General features: G+C 61.6%; 1 protein-coding gene across 1 annotated transcript; it reads right to left on the reverse strand.

Annotated features, from left to right (window-relative positions):
• Positions 1 to 2,253: 2,253 nt before the first annotated feature.
• Positions 2,254 to 15,184, reverse strand: LOC142002534 (uncharacterized). Its single transcript, XM_074978711.1, has 6 exons — positions 15,038 to 15,184; positions 13,977 to 14,028; positions 13,127 to 13,314; positions 11,142 to 11,300; positions 10,078 to 10,197; positions 2,254 to 2,268 (listed from the first exon to the last, which is right to left on the reverse strand). Exons 1-6 carry the CDS (start codon positions 15,182 to 15,184, stop codon positions 2,254 to 2,256), a joined length of 681 nt encoding a protein of 226 aa, XP_074834812.1.
• Between the last annotated feature and the right edge of the window lie 154 nt (positions 15,185 to 15,338).

The following is a 15,338-nucleotide window of genomic DNA, read 5'->3' on the forward strand; positions in this document are numbered from 1 at the left end:
TCCCGCGACTTTGTGGGGCCACGGATAGGGTGTGAGAGGATGAGAAGGTGTGGGGAGAAGTGCAGCCAGAACCTCAAGAGGAGCTTCTGGAGGAGCCGGAAGAGGGGCTGCAGCCTGGCGCACTCGATGTAGATGTGCGCCAGGTTCTCCCTCGTGCCGCAAAAGGTACAGGTGTCCGGGATGGGGGTGAACCGCGCCAGGTACACGCCCGTGCTCACCGCTCCATGGAGGATTCTCCAGCTGATGTCCCCGGCGGGCCGCGGGACCAAGGTGTAGTAGAGGCCGGCCCACCGGGGCTCCCCACCCTCCGATGACGGCAAGGGGTCCCGCCATTTGTGATCGGGGCGGGACACGAGGGTGGGGAAGTGGAGCGTGTGAAGCACGAACGCGTACAGAAGATGTCTCGGCGCGGTTCGGAAGTGGACCGGCTGGAAAGTGTGCAGCCGGCTGAGGTGATGGGGGGGAAGGGGGCAGGCAGGATCGCGAAGCCGGGGGCCCACGGAGAGATCTGGAGGGCTAGGAGTGGGAGGGGGGCGGGGTGCACCCTCTCGCAGGACCCGGCCGAGGTAACTATGAGCGGTGGAGGGCAGGGCAGCCTTCACCTCCCAGAGTACGTGACGGGGGGAGTGAAGGTCGGAGAGCCCCATGCGCCGGGCGAGCGCTGGGGCCTCCATCCAGTCCCCCCGCTCGTAGTCCAGGAGGTCTCCGACCCTGGTGATTCCACCTAGGACCAGCCTCCGGCACACCGTGCGAGACTCCGCCGCCTGCACGCGAAGGTGGGGGTTGTGTAGCAGGGGCTCCGTGAGGAGCTCTTCTCCCACGGTGGCCCCTAAGGACCTGGAGGCTGCGAGCAGCCGCCAAGTGCGGAGGAGGTCCTGGTAGAAGGCCGGCAGCTCTGAGAGGCCTCGCCGACAGTCTCTGCAGGATAAATAGAGGAGCTGCCGGTCGCATCGGAGCCGTCGGTAACGGTGGAGGAAAGCGTGCGCCAGCATGCTCCACGCCGGACTATCAGCACTGTTGGTGTTGAGAAGCCTCTGCGGGGCCTGGAGACGGAAGACATTAACCTGAGTGCGCGTGCAGGTCAGGCCCTGTCCCCCCTCCTCCGGGGGGAGATGGAGTACCCCTGCAGGGACCCAGTGCAGTCCTGGCCAGAAGAACTCCAGGATTAACCTCTGGAGCTGGTCCAGGAACCCGGGGGTTGGGACCAGGGTGCTGAGGCGGTGCCAGAGCATGGACAGGACTAGTTGGTTCAACACCAGCACTCTCCCTCAGAGGGAGAGACATTGGAGTAGCCCTGTCCACCTCCGCAACCACTCAGCGACCCTGCTCTCTAGGCCTTGCCAGTTTTCCGGCAGAGAGGGATGCGTGGCGGAGAGAAAGACACCTAGATAGAGCAGCGGACCCGCGCTCCACCGGATGGCCTGAAGCGCGGGTGGGAGGCGGCTCATCTGCCATCCAGTCCCGACCACCAGGCCAGAGCTCTTGACCCAGTTGACCCGGGTGGAGGAGGCTGCCAAGTAGATAGCTTGGCAAGCCTCCAGACGCGCCAGGTCTCCCGGGTCCTGGACCGCGAGGAGCACGTCATCAGCGTACGCCGACAGGACTAGCCGCAGCCCTGCCTCTGGAAGCGCCAACCCCGTCAACCTTCGCCGAAGGAGGCAGAGGAAGGGCTCGATGGCCAGAGCATACAGCTGTCCTGAGAGCGGGCAGCCTTGTCGTACTCCCCGTCCGAAGCTGACCGGAGCGGTCAGGGTCCAGTTGAGCTTGACCATGCACTCCGAGGCAGCGTACAGCACCCGGAGAAACCCGACGAAGCGGGGTCCGAAGCCGAAGGCCTGCAGGGTGCCCAGGAGATACCCGTGGTCCACCCTGTCGAACGCCTTCTCCTGGTCCAGGGACAGGAGGGCGAACGACAGGCCGTCCCTACACCCAAGCTCTAAGAGATCCCGGACCAGGAACAAATTATGCAGGATGGTGCGGCCCGGGACGGTGTAGGTCTGGTCGGGGTGGACCATGTCCTGCAGCACGGACCCAAGCGACGGGAGATGGCTTTGGCAATGATCTTGTAGTCCGTGCTGAGGAGCGAGATGGGACGCCAGTTCTTGAGGTCGCGGGGGTCCCCCTTCTTGGGTAGCAGGCTGAGGACTGCACGCCTGCACGAGAGGGGGAGCACCCCACTTTGCAGGGCCTCGGCCCAGACGCCGAGCAGGTCTGGGCCGAGGACGTCCCAAAACACGCGGTAAAACTCCACGGTCAGCCCTTCCACGCCTAGGGATTTATTGGTGGGCATGAGACGGAGGGCTTCCGAGAGCTCGGCCAGAGTGAGAGGAAGCTCCAGCCGGTCACGGTTGCTCGTGCTGACCGACGGGAGTTGGTCCCAGAGCGCCCTGCGGGCATCGGCGTCGGTCGGATCCGGGGAGAAAAGGGCGGCGTAGAAGGCGCGAGCCCTCTCGCGCATCTCCTCTGGATCCGTAAGAGGGGTGCCATCCTCCGCCAGGAGGCAGGGGATATGTTTTTGGGCGCCCCTCTTTTTCTCCAGGGCGTAGAAGAAGCGGGAGCCGCGGTCCATCTCCCGCAGGAGTTGGATTCGCGACCTCACCAAGGCCCCCTGTGCCCGGTGGGCGTCGAGGGTCCTGAGCTCGTCCCGCTTCTCCTGGTACGTGCCGCAGAGGGATGGATCTCCGGGGCTGGCGGCTAGACGCCTCTCCAGCTCAAGGACCTCCCGTTCCAGCTGCCCTATCAACGCATCCCGCCGCCGGCTGGCCCCCCGAGTATAGTCGCGGCAGAAGAGCCGCGCGCGCACCTTTCCCAGGTCCCACCACCGCCGTGCTGAGGGAAAGGCGTGCCGCTGCTCGCGCCAGGCCAGCCAGAACTCCCGGAAGGATGCCACGAAGCCCACGTCCTCCAGCAGGCTGTTGTTAAAATGCCAGTAGGCCGACCCCCGCTTCCCCGGTGAGAGGGAAGCCTTCACGGCCACCAGATGGTGGTCCGAGAAGGGGGCCGGCCGTACGCTGGAGGCGTGGGCCTGGGAGAGATGGTGCCGCGAGATGTAAATGCGGTCCAACCGGGAGTGTACAGATTTATGGCCCACCACCCGGACGTAGGTGAAGCCGGCGTCCTCGTCCGGGTGGTGGCTGCGCCAGACGTCCACCAGGGAGCGACGGTTAATGAGCTCCCTGAGGACGTCCGCAGCGGCCTGGCACTTCTCGGTCCCCGTGCGGTCCCGCTCCTCGAGGGTGCAGTTGAAATCCCCGCCGAGGACCAGGCACTTGCGAGGATCGATGGTGTCGAGGAAGGCCGCCGCCTGCCGGAAGAAAGGGGTTCTCTCCGGGCCGAGTGTCGGGGCATAGATGTTGACAAGGTGAAGAGGCAGCCCCTCCACCCGCACCCGGAGATACAGCAGGCGGCCCGGCACGACCTCGATGCTCCCCAGCACCTCGGGCTGCAGGTCTGGGGAGAACAGGGTCGCTACCCCGGCCCGCCGGGCCGAGAGATGACTAAAGTGGACCCCGTCTCCCCACTCCAGCCGCCACTTGGCTTCGGCGGCCGGCATAGTGTGGGTCTCCTGTAGAAAGGTGACCGAGTACCCGCCCTCTCGGAGGAAGGAGAGCACTCGGCACCTGCGGAGACCCGACCCGCAGCCCCTGACGTTTAGTGTGGCAAAGACGAACGGCGCCATTTGGAGGGCTGGGGAGGATCCTCGCCAGAGGGAGCACCAGCGGTTCCCGTGGGGCCACGCAGCAAGCCGTGAGCCACGCCAAAAGTGACGAGGGCGTCACGGAAGCCACGGGCCCGTTGGTAGACCGCGGCATCCCTCTTCCTGGTCCCCTTACCCTCCCTCAGAAGGGCCCTCGCGGACTCCAGGGCAGAATGAAAATCTCCCCAGCGCTGGAGGGCGAGAGTAACCTTGTTCTTGGAGCCGCGAACATCCTCCAAGAACTGGCGCATCTCGCCCACCAGCGCGTGGGGTGCCGAGGTCTCGGGGTCTTGAGAACCCGTCGGCCTCGCGTTCTTTTGTGCCCCCCGGCCAGAGAAGAGGTTGGGGGAGGGACTGGGGCCTGAGTTTGGGAGGGATGAGGGCGGCGGAGGGAGAGCAGCCCCGGAGGTGCTGGGAGAGGGCAGTGCAAGAGGGGCCTCCTGAGGGGTTACGTCCTCGGGGGCAGGTATGAGTGGGCAGGGGTAAACGGGAGGGGGAGGTATGGGGGCAGGGGAGGTAGAGATCAGTGGGGGAAGAGGGGGGTCATGGGGGGGAGGAGGAAGGGGAGGGTTAAGAGTGGGGGGGATTGCGGGTTCTGGAGCGGGGCATTGGCTGGGAAGGGGTATGGCGGGGGTGGCAAGCAGTGAGGCCAAGGTGGGAGCAAGGGCGGAAATATGGGCCAAGGAGGTCTCCAGGAGGGGGGCTTCCTGAGGCAATGGCAGGGTAGAGGTTGAGGTGCCGGCACTCTCAGCGGGAGGCGCCGGCAGGTCGGGGGAGAGGGTATCGGGGTCTTCAGTTGCAGGGACGAAGGGGAGGTGCAAGGGGAGCCCTAATTCCCCTAGGGCATCTGGGGGCTGGCCGACCTCCGCCGGGGGGTCGTCCCTAGTTGGGGGAGGGGTTGCCCCTTGGGACAGCTCAGGGCAGAAGGAGGTGGCAAGTGAGGGATCGCTGGTGGGAGGGGTGGGGGAAAGTGGGAGGGGTGGGGGAGAGTCCAAAGGCGGCCCACAGGCCTCCAATAGCAGGCCTTCCATGTCCAGGGCCACCGGGGTGAGGCCCAGGGCCTCGACCTCCTGTGAGAGAAGGGCGAGGCCGGGAGCCACCTCCTCCGGGCGCTCCATTACAGCCACCTGGGTAGCGGCCGGAGGGGTGTCGGAGGAGGGCGCGGGCACAGGGAGGGCCGTCTCGGCCTCTTTTGGCTCTGGCTCCAGGGCCGAGGGGGTGGTAATTTCCTCGGCCGCCGCGGCGGCAACCTCCGTCGCCCCCGGCAGATGGTTGGTAGCCGGGGGTTCGGCGGGTGGAGCGGGGCTGGCGGACCTCTTGGGTGCCTTGCGTGGCACCTCCACCCCGTCCTCCGGCGGGGTGGGGTGCCGGACGCGCGCCCCCCCTTTTTTCCTTTTCCCCCCCACCAATACCCAGTCCTCCGAGGAGGCGGGCTGGGCAGTAGAGGAGGAGGGGCCAGGGGATAGGGCCGACAAGGAGGGAGGGAGGGAGGAGGGGGGTGGGGCGGCGAGGGAGAGGTGCGGCCCGCCCTGGGGTGGGCCCTCTTTTGGTCCTGCCGCCGGCCCTGCCTCCCTCTCCTCCACGGGCCCGGCTTTTGTGCCCGCTCGGGCGCCGGCGCCCGCTTCTTCTCTCCCGGCACCATGCTGCCGGGCGCCCTCCGACGCCCGAGCGGCGATGGATCCGTCCGGGCCTAAAAGAAGAGGGGCGGTCCCAGGGCCTGTCGCGGTCGGGGCGCCGCCGGTCTCGTGGCTGACGCCCCCCGGGTCGGAGGAGGTCCCGGGCTCCTCTCCTTCGTGCCGGGCCAGGGGGCAATCCCTCCGGACATGCCCCGCCGCCCGGCACCCGAAGCACCGGGCCTCCCCCAGGGTGTAGAAGACCCGGTACTGGGCCCCTTGATAGGGCACCAGTATAGTCCCCTCCTGGGCCACCCCGCCCTGTGCTGCCGCCGGCGGCAGTTGGACTCGGGCCTGCCGGCGGAATGAGAGCACGTGCCGGAGGGCGGGGTCTTTGCAGCCTAGGGGGAGGGGACTCAGGACCGTCAAAGGCCGGCCCAGGGCGGTGAGCAAAGGCAGAAGGGCGGCGTTGGGAAGGAAGGGCGGGACGGACGAGAACACCACCCGCACGCCCAGGTCTTCCAGCGGCTCCAGGGGCACGTGCACGCCCCCAACCGCCAGGCCCCTCTCCACCGCCTCCTGGGCGGCGGCCTCCGAAGCCAGGAAGAAGACGATCTTCCCGAACATCCGGGAGGCCGCCACCACGGCCGCGGACCCCACCACCCGTGCCAACGCCCGCACGTAGGTCTCCACGTGGGGCGAGGCAGCCACCAGGAGGCAGCGGACCCCGTGCCTCCTGGTGAGCGCGGGGAAGGGGCCGCGACCGTCGGGGATGGTAGTCCTGGCGGAGGCGGAAGGAACAGGGTGAGGGGCGGCGGCCGCCGCCTGGGCGTACGACCTGGGGGCCGAGATGTCGGGGCCTCCAGGGGTGGTGGAGGGAGCAGGGGGAAGGGGAGAAGGGGATGCTGCGGTGAATGCTTGGGCAGCGGGAGGGAGAGTCCCCGCCACGGGGGGTTTAGCCTTCCGGGCGGGGCTCTTGCCCTTCCTTTTCCCCTGGCCCTTCCTGCCCTTTTGGGGGGGTGGGTTCGGGGCCAGGTTGCTGGAGGACGCCGCGGCGGAGGTGGTGGGAGCCCCAGAGCCTGCACCCGCGCCCTCAGCCGACCTGGCGGCAGAGTCTTGGGCGGCCCCGGATGAGTGGGCCGCCATTTCGGGGGTGGGTGGGGTGACAGTGGAAGACAAGGGGAGGAGGGGGTCACCGGATGACCCTCCGGCGGGTGTGGGGGTCATGGTGGTGGGTTTATAAGATGGGGGAAGTTTGTTGGGCGTGGGGCCTTTAAGAGAGAGCGGGGGAGGGGAGGAGAGTGGAGTGGAAGGAAGGGTGGAGGCGTGGCTGCCCCTCCCCCACCGGCCGGGCTGAGGACCCAGTCAGGTGGGGGAAGGGCAGAGCAAGGGCAGTGAGGTCAGGGGAAGGTGAAACCTAAGATGGCTGCTGCTCCCAGCACAAGATGGTAAGATGGCTCCTTTTCTGCACTGGGATGTGGGGAATTGAAGTTTGTGCGTGGGTGGTGGTGGTTGTGGTGGGGGGGGCTCAGGCGCTTGGGCGAAGTGAAAAATAAAGGGGGGTGGGAGGGGGCGTGGGCACAGCCAACCTGGTGGAAATGGGGGGGTGGGGGTGCCCACGTGTGCCTGAGAGGGGGGGGGCCCACAGCAGCTGCTGCAGAGCCTTTAAGAAACCAGGGGGAGAAGGAAGGGGCAGCTGGTTAGAAGGGGGCCCAGGTGGAGGAGGGGCCCCCAGCGGCGGCTGGGTGGGGGTGGGGGGGCAGTAAGGGGGGTGTGGCTGCAGGGGTGGGGCAGGGGCACACCCTAACACCCCACCCCTGGCTATGCAGCCACCCCTCTGGAGCCCCGGTGGAAAGGAAGGGCTCTGCCCAAACTCACCCCTCCCAGGCCACTCCACAGGAAGAGGCCTGTGGAGGGGGCCCAACTGCCGCTTTCAGAAGCCCCTTACCTTTCCTGGGGGGTGAGGATGCAGCAGCTGCTGGATGAGGAGGTGGGCTGCCCAAGTGGGGGGCAGCAGCAGCTCCCCCGTCCCCTGCAGCGCAGGGAATGAGGAGCAGGAGAACGCAGCACGGCCGAAGGCCGGGAGGAGTGTGTCTCCCAGAGGTCATGTGCATGAGAATGCAAAGGGCGGCAGGTGTGATACCTTTTCAGGCAAAGCCTAATGGGTAGCAAGTCAGCCATGAGATTTGGTCTATTGTAAACATGTAGTTGTAAAATCTCAATTTAAGCTGACACTTAATGTGGGAGTTGTGAGATCTCGCCAATGCTCTGGGTTGTTGTGGGGGACAGGGCAGTCGCCTTAGCTGTGTAAGACATTGATTACACAGGGCTCCCTGGTTTAAAGCATTATGAGAAAAAAGGGGAGGGGCACTGGTTGAGCCAGCTTGTTGAGTGCTATGGCCCTGCCTATGCCTTGGCTATGTAGCTATAAGCCTGGCTTGACTAACTCTCCCCACCTGTAGAAAGGTAGAGCTGGATACTAGGGTGTTTATGAAACCCCATATGGGAGATACCAGAAGCTGAAATCACAGAGTGGCAGCTGAAGCCATGCAGAGCTGAAATCACAGGGTTCTGCCTTAGGGCAATCCCAGGCAGTGAGGTTGGGAGTGACAACAGTGACTGGACTGGCAGGCGGCCAGTAGGAGCGGCGGTGGATGATGGTGACTGGTGGGCGGCTGGTAGGAGGAGCAGCAGACGACGGCTGGTGGCAGCAAGAGGATGCTGCAGATGGCTACGTCTACACGTGAAGCCTACATGGAAGTAGCCTATTTCGATGTGGCGACATCGAAATAGGCTATTTCGATGAATAACATCTACACGTCCTCGGCTACATCTACACGTGAAGCCTACATCGAAGGAGCTTATTTCGATGTCGCGACATCGAAATAGGCTATTTTGATGAATAATGTCTACATGTCCTCCAGGGCTGGCAACGTCGACGTTCAATATTGATGTTGCGCAGCACCACATTGAAATAGGCGCTGCGAGGGAACGTCTACACGCCAAAGTAGCACACATCAAAATAAGGGTGCCAGGCACAGCTGCAGACAGGATCACAGGGCGGACTCAACAGCAAGCTGCTCCCTTAAAGGGCCCCTCCCAGACACAGTTGCACTAAACAACACAAGATCCACAGAGTCGACAACTGGTTGCAGACCCTGTGCATGCAGCATGGATCCCCAGCTGCCGCAGCAGCAGCCAGAAGCCCTGGGCTAAGGGCTGCTGAACACGGTGACCATAGAGCCCCACAGGGGCTGGAGAGAGAGCATCTCTCAACCCCTCAGCTGATGGCCGTCATGGCGGACCCCGCTATTTCGATGTTGCGGGACGCGGATCGGCTACACGTGCCCTACTTCAATGTTCAACTTTGAAGTAGGGCGCTATTCCCATCCCCTCATGGGGTTAGCGGCTTCGACGTCTCGCCTCCTAACGTCGATGTTAACATCGAAATAGCGCCCAACACGTGTAGCCGTGACGGGCGCTATTTCGAAGTTAGTGCCACTACTTCGAAGTAGCGTGCACGTGTAGACACGGCTCTCCAGGGCTGGCAACGTCGATGTTTAACATCAACGTTGCGCAGCTCCACATCGAAATAGGCGCTGCGAGGGAATGTCTACACGCCAAAGTAGCACACATCGAAATAAGGGTGCCAGGCACAGCTGCAGACAAGGTCACAGGGCGGACTCAACAGCCAGCCGCTCCCTTAAAGGGCCCCTCCCAGACACAGTCGCACTAAACAGCACAAGATACACAGAGCCGACAAGTGGTTGCAGACCCTGTGCCTGCAGCATGGATCCCCAGCTGCAGCAGCAGCAGCAGCAGCAGCCAGAAGCCCTGGGCTAAGGGCTGCTGCCCACGGTGACCATAGAGCCCCACAGGGGCTGGAGAGAGAGCGTCTCTCAACCCCTCAGCTGATGGCTGCCATGGCGGACCCCGCTATTTCGAAGTTGTGGGACGCGCAACGACTACACGGTCCCTACTTCGACGTTGAACGTCGAAGTAGGGCGCTATTCCCATCCCCTCATGGGGTTAGCGGCTTCGATGTCTCGCCGCCTAACGTCGATGTTAACATCGAAATAGCGCCCAACACGTGTAGCCGTGACGGGCGCTATTTCCAAGTTAGTGCTGCTACTTCGATGTAGCGTGCACGTGTAGACACGGCTGACAAGTGGACAGCTAGTACTGCCCTGGTGATGTGTCTGCGGGCTTTGGGTTCGGGACTGCACCATGGGAGGTACACCCTGTAACTGTGTGTGGGGTAAAGGGCCAAGAGCCCCAGCAAGAGACTGGGTTCTACTGCATATGGGGATGGTATCTGGGTGAAGGGGGTTTGTCTCTTCTTTGCTTAGATATACTGCATCTGTCGCTGTAACCTTGGGGTAGGTTATGGTCATTAAACAAGTCATTTCTATCTCAGACTCTGTGCTTGCGAGGGGGGGAGAACCACCTTACAGGCACCCAGCACAGGGGTGAAATTGTCCCAGGCCACTGGGTGGGGGCTCGAGCTGGTTGGTTGTATCCTTGACAGGAAAACCCCACAAGAGTTGAACCCGGCCCTTCTGGCAGGCATCTGGCATTAATAGAAGGGTTACAGTTGGAAGCCCAGAGCACAGCATGGAGTCCCTGATGGGATCTGAGTGGGACACGATCCCTCCATGCAGGGCGGAGGTGGGGGGCAGGATGGGTTCCAGCACAGCCATTACCCCTACAATGAACATCTGCTCCTAACACTTGGCAACCACTGTCCTCTCCCAGCGAGGCACCTACGTGGATGGAGTCAGAATTCCCCATGTCTGTCTGCACCCAGCCAGGATGGACAGTGACATTCAGGATCCAGTCTCCACCATACCCCAAGGACTGGCACTTGGTGAGCATGTTGAGAGCAGCCTGCAGGTGAGATGCCATGAGCAGAGACAGCAGAGTGTGGGGGAGGGAATGAGCCTTGTAGGAAACGACCCTCCCACAGGGAGGGATGGGACAGACAGAGAGACAAAGGGGTGAGAGCAGCGTTCTTTTTATTTTTGTCCTTCTATGTGCAGAATAAATTTTATGTGCACCGAAGCATGTGTGGATGGCACCCAGCAATGAAAACACACGCTGCCGGCTGTGCACGCTCTGCTAATCACCTGGGTGGCATGTGAATTTTTCCTGGATGGCTGTCCAAATACTCAGCCTGTTGGAAACACTAGTGAGAAGAATACACTTGTGTGAGCTGCATTCTCTGCTGGGCTCAATGAGGACAGCAAGCCACCAAGATGCGGGTGTAGCTGCACTTTGATGAGCCATTGATACGGAGGGGCCTGCAGTGAGCCGTGACAGGTGAGCACACCTGAGAGCCGTGCTGAGGCTGCTCTCTGTTATGCAGGATCTGGGCAGTTAGAGGAAAGTGGAAATGTGACATGGATGCTCCTTTGGGGTACCCCACATTTGCACCAGGCACAGCAAGGATCTGGCCCCCTTGAGTTGAACTGGGGATGGTCTCGAAATGGGGTATGTCCACCCCAGGGGGGATAGAATTCACAGCTCCACAGTGACCCTTCCCTGAGCTGAGACTGGCTAGACTGGGGCTGAGCTGCCCTGGCCCCTCAGAGTGTGAGGGTTTCTCCAGCGGGATACAGGCACAACAGAAAGTTCTTCACTGGATGGGAACTCTGATCTAAAGCTGATGTGAATTGCAGGCAGACAAAAATCTGCCGGCCCTGCCCAACAGAGTGCTGGAGGCTGGAGTGGTGGCAGTAGGACAAGGACCAAGGGGAACACTCCGAGTTAAACAAATTTGTGCAAGTAGCAAACCCAGGCAGCAGTCAGGCCCTGCTGGGTGTGCCCTGTACCTTGCTGCAGCAAAAGGAGATGACTTGTCCCAGATGCCAGAGGTAGAGATTCTGGATGGAGCCAGCCTCGCTGGACATGTTTACAATGGCCGCCTTGCTGCAGCTTAGCCCTGTCTGGGGGCTTCCCTGGGCAGCCTGCTTCAGCAAGGGCAGGAAGGCCTGCGCAGGGGGGGAGAGCAGAACAGCTGTGAGGTGAGAAAAGGAACCAGCCTCGTGCTAGTGAGACAGGTCACCAGAATGGGGTGGGTCTCTGCTCTTCCCCCTGAAACCCAGCCCCCGGCCAGGCCAGAAGTAGGAGCCCCACACAGGAAGGTGTGGGGAGCTGTGGACCCTGCTCATGCCCAGGTAGGAGCCCAGAATGACCCCAACTCGTGTTCCCACCTTTGGAGTCCCCATCCAGGGCAGATAGATGGGGGGTCTGTGGCTCCCCACAGCTGCCCGCATGGCTCAGCTGCAGCTCCTCAGCTGTGAGTCTTTGCTGGGCCAGGCTGCAAGCCAGAGCCAGGGCAGGGAAAGAGTCATGTGGACACCTGTGGGAACCGCCCCCTGTATGCTGGGCAGGAGGACCTGGGATCAGGGACTCAGGCTGGATGTTGCTCCCCCACCTGCCTACCCTGGGCAGGTAAATGGTTCGAGTTGCCCAGGCAGGCTACAGCTTGTGGCTTGGCCAGGAGCCAGGGTGTGTGGGGAGAGGAGTGGAAGGATGAGGACCAGGGAGGGCACAGAGCCTCCCCACAGCCCTGCCAGGGTTGGAAGAATCTCTTTCCCCTCTTCTGAGGCATCTCCGCATCACCTGCACTTGGTGGGAAGCTAATTCGTCTGTGCCAGCTCCGCAACAGGTGCCTGAACCCCCCGGCCTCTGGCCACACAAGCCCTGCGTCCCTGGCCTGCACCAGACTCGGTCTCTGTACACAGGCCAGTGACAGACCCACCCAGCGTGGAGCCCTCCTAGCCTGCCCTGCCCCCCAGCCCCTTGTGCTCCACCACACGCAGGGTCAGCAGGCCTGCTGCTCGCAAGGCAGCCGAGGTGAGCCCACCCGGGGGCCATCACTCTGCTGAGCGCCAGCACTGGGATGGGTTCGTAGTGAACACACGGGGAAGCTCATTTTCTCGGCTGTCGAGTTAGTGCCAGTTCCTGGTGCGAGTGACTCAAAAATTCCCTCAGGCTGGGGATGAAGTGGGGGGGTGGGGTGAGTGTGGGTGCAGTGAGGGTGGGACATCAGGGGAAGAGGCTGGGTGGGGGTAGGGCATGGGGTGGAGCAGGCACCAGTGGCCCCTCCCTCACCCAGACACCTGCCAGCGCTCGGACCCAGACCCCATTTGTGATCCTCATGAGCTGCCCAGGGGGTCCAGGGGCTTTAGACAGATGCTCACAAGCACTCGGTGCCTTTGGTAAAAGAGGGAAACAGCCCTGTTAGCCCTTTCCTGCTGCTCATCCCACTGGGGACTATCTGTCAGGAGAAAGGACACATTTCTGTCCTCACAGTTCCAAGGGCCCTAGTTCCTGACTGTGGCCCTGTGTCCATGAGCCTCAGCCCGGGCAGCCAGAGACCATCTTGCAGCTGCAGGCTGCAGTCACCCTCAGCCCTGGAGGAGACAGGTGCCTCTCTGCTGGCAGGAACCCATCTGGGGTTCAGCAAGGGGCCCTTTGAGCCACACATAATGGTGGGATTGGGGAGACAAAAGGTCTCTCATATGAGGTAATTGGGGCCTTGTGCATCACACTGTCCTTGCACTGATGCTCTGGGTGTTGAAAAGTGAGGGACTGAAGTTCTGTGTGTGCAGAGCCGGGGCCATGCAGGGATCTGGTTGTGAGGTTTCATTTCTGAGATTTTCAAGTCCTATAATGCACCTGCAGCCTTTGTGTTACCAGCCAAGGCTCCACATTGATCCAGTTACCCAATCCCAGGGAAGAGAGGACTCCTGGCCAAAGCACAGTCAAACCCTGGTGTATCTGGCCACATGCTCTCTGTCAGGGCCCTTACCTGGCTCACCAGCAAGGGCCCCGTCACATTGGTCACGTACACCAGGGCCATGTCCTCTGGTGTCTCTGACTCCAGCCTGTTCAATTTCTGTATCCCAGCATTGTTAACTGGTAGATTGAGCCCAGAGCCTTTCAGATGTGCCTCAACTCTGGCTGCCGCCGCCTTGATGCTGGCTGGGGCTGTGACTTCTACAGCAACAGAGTAAAAGGTCAAGTGCATAATTCCTCCTCTCTGATGTCACCCCCACCAGAGCACGGCCCCCTGGGCCAGAGGGCTTCTTACATTGGAGTGAGATGTGGGAGAGTGGTTGGGGAAGGAAGTTGGGGGGTGGGGACTGCTGCTGGGTCCAGGCATGGGGAGCTGTGCTGGAGCAACAATAGTAAAAGCTAGTTCAGCGAGACAATTATGGTCAGTCTTGTGGACAGTCTGAGGAGCCTAGAAAATTCAAATGTGCTGGAGTTAGTGATGAATTCACACTCATGATGTTGATCTCCCTTTGACAAAGGAAGTGGATGATTTAAAAGTGTTTGTGATGCATTGCAGGTGAGAGAATTCCCCAGCTGGACCTGCAGGACTCCATCCCAGTGGTGGGATTGCCGGACCGAGCTGCCCATGTATGATTCTCACAGCCTCTCCTGATCCAACCTACCCTGCCAGGCTATTTACTCACACCTGCCTCCTCTGGGTCTGGGTAAGGTCAAATGGCTCTCAGTGATTATTGACTCTGGTCCTGTTCTCCTCACTGGGATCAGGAGGGCCAGGTAGGGGGGATGTGGAGGGGGATAGGAATGGGAAGAATGTGCTGCAGGGAGATGGAACCTCAGCTCTGGGCCTGGGACCAGGCACCCACCAAGAGCAACCATCACCAGGTTTGGATGTTTGGCCGTCAGGTTCTGCAACTCCTGAAAAAGAATAAAGTTAATGGTTATGGACTCTGAGCCCACACCCAGGGTCAGGCCCGGCAGAGTCTGGATCCCCAATGACCCTTGGCACCGAGTCAATGTCTTACTGCTTTCCTCCGCAAAGCCCCCTCATACAGTGTCCTGCCCTGGGCTTCTGGGGCTGTAGGAGGTTTCTAATTGCCCCTGAGCATTTACAATGCGCTCATCAAACTCAGTGCAAGGGAGTCAGGAACACAAATCACTTCCCCATCACAAACACACCTGTGTTCCCTCGGTGACGTCTGCTAATCTGTGTCCCACAGCTAGACCAGGCACAGAGACTGTGTGGCACAGCTGGGCCATTGGGAATGGGGATGCTGGGAAGGAGCAGGGCCTGGGGGAGCAGCAGGCAGGGCTAGGAACTGGACAGGAATGTGGAGGCAGGAGGGAGACTGATGGGGAGTGGGAGGAAGGTGTTGGAGGGCAGTTCCCCCAGGGGTGGTAAGAGGAGTTCCCACCCAGGAGCTGGGAACTGGCAGTTTCGCAGGCTCTTATGAGCTGGTTGTAAGTGGGGATTTTGTCAGCTGTGGAAGAAGCTGGTGCCATGACCCAGAAGTTACTTGGAGCCTGCAGGTCCCCAGGCTGGGGGTGGGAGCAGAGCTGAGAGTTGGCAGCAGACAAGGGAGGGGTTGGACTCAAGATCTGGGCTCTCTGGAGGCTGGCAGGACTGGGGATAGATTTGCTGTAGTCACTATGTACCGACGCTGGGCGAGCTGGTCCACAGCCCCTGGGTAGTTAACCCAGGTGCAGCCGCTGCTGCCATGTCCTTGCTTCTCTGGGACTCGAGCTGCCAGGTGTAAAGGTAGTTTGGGTGCGGCTCTGCACCATCCAGCTGGAGCAGTGTTTGCAGTCATAGCCTGAACCAGTGTGTGTTTCTTAGCACCGAGTGCTCGGAGCCTGGAAGGCCTTGGGCAGGTGGTTCTTCTCCTTCCAGCTACTGCTAACCCCATCCCCCTCGCCCCGTTCTCACCTGCATTCTCTCTCCTGCTGGGTCCTGGCAGGCGGCAAAGACCCACTCCGGTGGGTTGGAGCTCCCCAGAAGCTGCTTGATGAGTTCCAGGCCAATTTCTTGATTGGCCCCGGTCACCAGAACACTGTGGAGATTTAAGCCAGCCATGGTCCCTTCCTGCTTCTGCTCAGTGAGAGCTGCACTAGCCAGAGCCCTCAGTTCCCTTCCCACCCACAGCTGAGGTTGTGTAAGGATACCTGCAGGGAAGTAACTCTGCTGCGATCAGGTGACTAGAAAGGAATAGATGGAATAAGCCAGACCT

Source organism: Carettochelys insculpta, chromosome 28, assembly GCF_033958435.1.
Source record: "Carettochelys insculpta isolate YL-2023 chromosome 28, ASM3395843v1, whole genome shotgun sequence".
NCBI lineage: Eukaryota > Metazoa > Chordata > Testudines > Carettochelyidae > Carettochelys > Carettochelys insculpta.